The sequence below is a fragment of the Beta vulgaris genome, chromosome 9 (assembly GCF_026745355.1).
Source record: "Beta vulgaris subsp. vulgaris cultivar EL10 chromosome 9, EL10.2, whole genome shotgun sequence".
In the NCBI taxonomy this organism is placed as follows: Eukaryota; Viridiplantae; Streptophyta; class Magnoliopsida; order Caryophyllales; family Amaranthaceae; genus Beta; species Beta vulgaris.
The window spans coordinates 40,753,722-40,757,906 of record NC_079210.1 but is presented as its reverse complement, the minus strand read 5'-3'; the positions used below and the strand labels follow the sequence as shown (position 1 = coordinate 40,757,906).

General features: G+C 38.0%; 1 protein-coding gene across 1 annotated transcript; it reads left to right on the top strand.

The window, feature by feature from the left end:
- The first annotated feature begins 1,894 nt into the window (after positions 1–1,894).
- On the top strand, positions 1,895–4,185 carry LOC130590227 (putative glycine-rich cell wall structural protein 1). Its single transcript, XM_057392268.1, has 2 exons — positions 1,895–2,021; positions 3,444–4,185. Exons 1-2 carry the CDS (start codon positions 1,895–1,897, stop codon positions 3,932–3,934), a joined length of 618 nt encoding a protein of 205 aa, XP_057248251.1. The 3' UTR covers positions 3,935–4,185.

Below are 4,185 nucleotides of genomic sequence, written 5' to 3'. Positions count from 1 at the left end.
TCTAGCGATGAAAGTTCACTTGTTTGCATAGGAGTTTAAAATGAAAAAAGGAAGAAAGAAAAAGTAAGTTGTATTGAAATATTATGTTAATAAGGAATCTAAAAAGTCTAATTCAGTTAGTTCAATAGTTCAATATGTATTCCTATTTCTAAAGTTGGAATCTGCAAAATTGTTACAGATTCTAGTTCAACAAGGTATCCTGATATTATGTTGTATATACATTCTTTAAAATTGGATGAGAAAGATTGATGAGTTTTCCTATATTTTAAATCTTAACATGATATCAAAGCTGCCTGAAAACCTCTATGTTTGACTAGAAAAATATTTATAATCAACATAACTAGCTATATCAAAGGGCGTACCTGAAGAACGAGACAGAGAAGGAGATGTAGTAGAGGGTTTGGAGTCATTATTTTCACACACCAAGAGTACGAGTCACAAAATCACGTAGCTTACAAGATTGAACTTTAGTGCGATGTCCACACCCCAAACGACGATGAATTCCCCCTCAAATCAAGAGACGTGGAGGTGCACATAACCTCACCAATACGCACATGCGTTGGAGAAGCATCACCAACAATGCTTCTAGTGGGGCGTGGAGGCGTATCAACATCTCCAATACTCATGCCAGTACCATCAACACCAAAAGGCGCACCATCGCCAATCATCCTTCCAAAGAGATGGTTGGGAAAAATATAAATTCCATTGCTTTTGTGCCACATCAGAAAGAACAGTAGGATAGGGGAACTAAATCCTTGAAAAAATGACATCCCTGCTCACAAAAAATTCACTCGTTTCAAGATCATAAAGTCGTCATCCTTTCTTACCAAATGGATACCCAAAAAATAAGCAACGACGAGATCTAGAATCGAATTTATCCTTCATAGGAGAACGATTAACAACATAACATAGACAACCAAACACACGAATGACATCATAACACACCAAACAAACATTCATAAGGTGTTTACCCTTCAACACAAGAGTAGGGATAATATTTATAAGATGAACAGTGGTAAGCGCGCGCGCGCACACACACACACAAGATGTCTAATGAATATCACATTTCCGACGAAAGATGCAAGACTTAAAAACTCATGTCCATTATTACTACGAAGCACCTTAATTTTCTAATTAAACTGGGTTTTAACCATAGCATAAAATTCTTGCAACAATTGTTTTGTCTCATATTTGCCAATCATCAAATAACCCTAGGTAGAACGCGAATAATCATCAACAATAGTAAGAAAATAACGAGCATTGCTAGTGGACACAATACGATTAGGGCCCTAAATATCACACTAAACTATATCAAAAATCTATGTAGCTTTATTATTACTTAAAGGAAAACTGTTTCTGGGTTGTTTACCCTTAAAACAAATGTGGCAATCAAGAGAAGAATCCTTATTAGAATTTTTACTACTAGCTACACCAAGAAAAGCTAAAATAACTTGCATAGAGGGGTGACCTAGCTAAACGACGACTCCCATAGTATACCCAAATTTGGAGCCTGAACAGTATTTGCTTCCAAACCACAAGCATGAATAGGTATGAAAATATGGATGTCTGGTCTATCTCTGTGTTACTCATCCTAAGTTGAGTTATGTTTTGCATACTCTATCTCAATTTCTTGTTGCACCACATGTTTGTCATTGGGATGCTGCTCTTCGTATTTTGCGTAATCTAAAAGAAAGTCAAGGTCAGGTTATTGTGTTGCGCCCTTTGGGTAATATGCAACTTACTGCATTTTGTGATAGTTATTAGGCTACTTGTCCTTTGACTCAACGTTATGTTAGTGGTTATTTGGTGTTCTTGGGTTGTTCTCTTGTCTCCTGGAAGACTAAGGAACAACCTAATGTGACTCGTTCTTTTTGCAAAGGCCGAGTATAGGGTTATGGCTGTTACTACTTGTGAGTTGAAGTGGTCGAAGTATTTGTTGTTTTCTCTTGGTGTTTTGTATCCTAAGCCTATGCGTTTGTATTCAAATAGTCAATCTGTTATTCATATATCAAAGAATCTAGGTTTTCGTAATCGTACGAAGCATATGAGGTATATTATCATTTTGTTCGGGATGAATAATTAATTCTATTAATTTGTCTACTTCCTCTGTAACGACGGGCTATCATTAGCAGATATTTTGACAAAAGCCTTGGGCAGGCGTCAGTTTGGTTTTCTACCCATAAGTTAGACATTATTTGTGATATTCATGCTCCAACTTGAGGGGGAGTACTGGAATATTATGTTAATAAGGGGTCTAAAGAGTTTACTTCAGTTAGTTCAGTAGTACAGTATGTATTCCTATCTGCAAAGTTGTTAGAATTTCTAGTTCAACGAGGTTTCCTGATATTAGGTTGTATATGTATTCTCTATAGTTGAATGAGAAAGGTTGATTAGTTTTTCAATATTGTAAATTTTAACAAGTTGGGAGCGAGTTTTAAATAACAGCCGAAGAAGAACCATCTCACATATTACAAATCTGGCAATAAGTTTTCTAACCTAACAATTTTTCTAAAGATGATACTTAACTATAATACAAATAGTAGCTTAACGAGTTTCCGGAGGAGGAAACCGTAGGGGTAGCTAGCTCTATTGTTTTTTTTTTTTTCTTCCTTTGCTAAAAATCGAAATTGAAGAAAGATAGAAGAACTCATTAGTGATTAGTTATTACAACCAAATTGAAATAAATTTCAAGTTTATCAGTGACATAGCAGTTGATACACGTTCTGAGCAAAAATAGGAGTTGAAGATAATAAGATTCTTGAGTTCCAAAATACATGTGGTACGTTTCTTCCTGCTTTTGCTAGACTATCCCACGATTTCAAAGTTACAAAGAATATCATTTACCTCTAGTCTAGTCAGACCAAATACTACATGGTGCAAAAACGTTCGCAATTGTATTTACGAATAAATTTGATATACTATGTGCAGAAAGCATGCGTTCCTTTTTTATCACATAAGCAAGTCAATAGTGGAGAAAAACTTTTTTGACAAGAGTATATGTAATGTATAACAATGATTAAAGAAGTGCAAGAAGACAGAGTGCAGGCCACTATGGTTGTCAATGATCAATCACCCACCTCCACACCATGCCACCAAAACCAGTGAATAGTGACCCATATCCTATCTTTGGATTTTGGAACCTACTAGATGTACGTTTGCCTTGCCCTATATATAGGGCTTCCACTTCTTCATATTGGTTCACAAGCATTTTACGTGATAATACAATTTTCAAGATAAAACACTTCTAATACTCTTTGTTATAAGCTCCTATAAGGGAATTACACAAAATCTTATTGTTTCCTAGTTACTCTTTTTTTTAGCGTCCTAAGAAATGGCCACTTCTAAGGTTATTGGAGTGACATTGATAGCTCTATTTCTTATAGAGTTATGCATTGCAGCTAGGGTGCCTAGAGGTGGTGGTGGCGGCGGAGGTGGTGGAGAAGGTGGTGGTGGTGGTGGCGGTACTGGAGGGTCAGGGTCTGGATACGGGTCTGGGTATGGGTCTGGTTATGGTTCAGGATATGGAGGTGCAAGTGGGGGAGGGTATGGTAGTGGGGGAGGTGGAGGGGGTGGATCAGGGGGAGGGGGAGGTAGAGGGGGTTCAGGTTCTGGATATGGGTCCGGATATGGATCTGGATATGGGTCTGGTGGAGGACTAGGTGGTAGTGGCGGTGGTGGTGGAGGTAGAGGAGGCGGAGGTGGTGGCGGAAGTGGACGTGGTGGCTCTGGATATGGCTCAGGCTATGGTAGTGGTGGCGGCTCTGGTTATGGAAGTGGTGGCGGAGGTATGGGTGGTGGTGGTGGTGGCGGTGGCGGTGGTGGTGGTGGTGGTGGAGGTGACAACGATGATGGCTCTGGATATGGTTCTGGTTATGGGTCTGGCTATGGGTCTGGTTATGGAGGTGGTTATAATCGCAGACATAATTCACCATAAATATGTGTTAACACGTAATGACGGTTTATTATCATTATCTTATTCTATTTTAAAGGTTATAATCTTCTAAATAAAATAGTTAAGCATGCATGTAATTTTAGCTCATTAATTGACTTCACGTATCCGTATTGTTGGAGATGCTTGAAGCTTGCATTGATATTTGCATATAATGGGATGTACACCGTGACTATCTAGTGATGTTTGTTGTCTGTTGATATTTAAATAAAAGTTTCTTTTTTATTTCTTAAAAA

Coding starts and splice junctions, on each gene's coding strand:
- LOC130590227 (XM_057392268.1), top strand. CDS start 1,895: ATGGCTGTTACTACTTGTGAGTTGAAGTGGTCGAAGTATTTGTTGTTT. Junction 2,022..3,443: donor TCATATATCAAAGAATCTAG/GTTTTCGTAATC, acceptor GTGGTGGAGAAG/GTGGTGGTGGTGGTGGCGGT.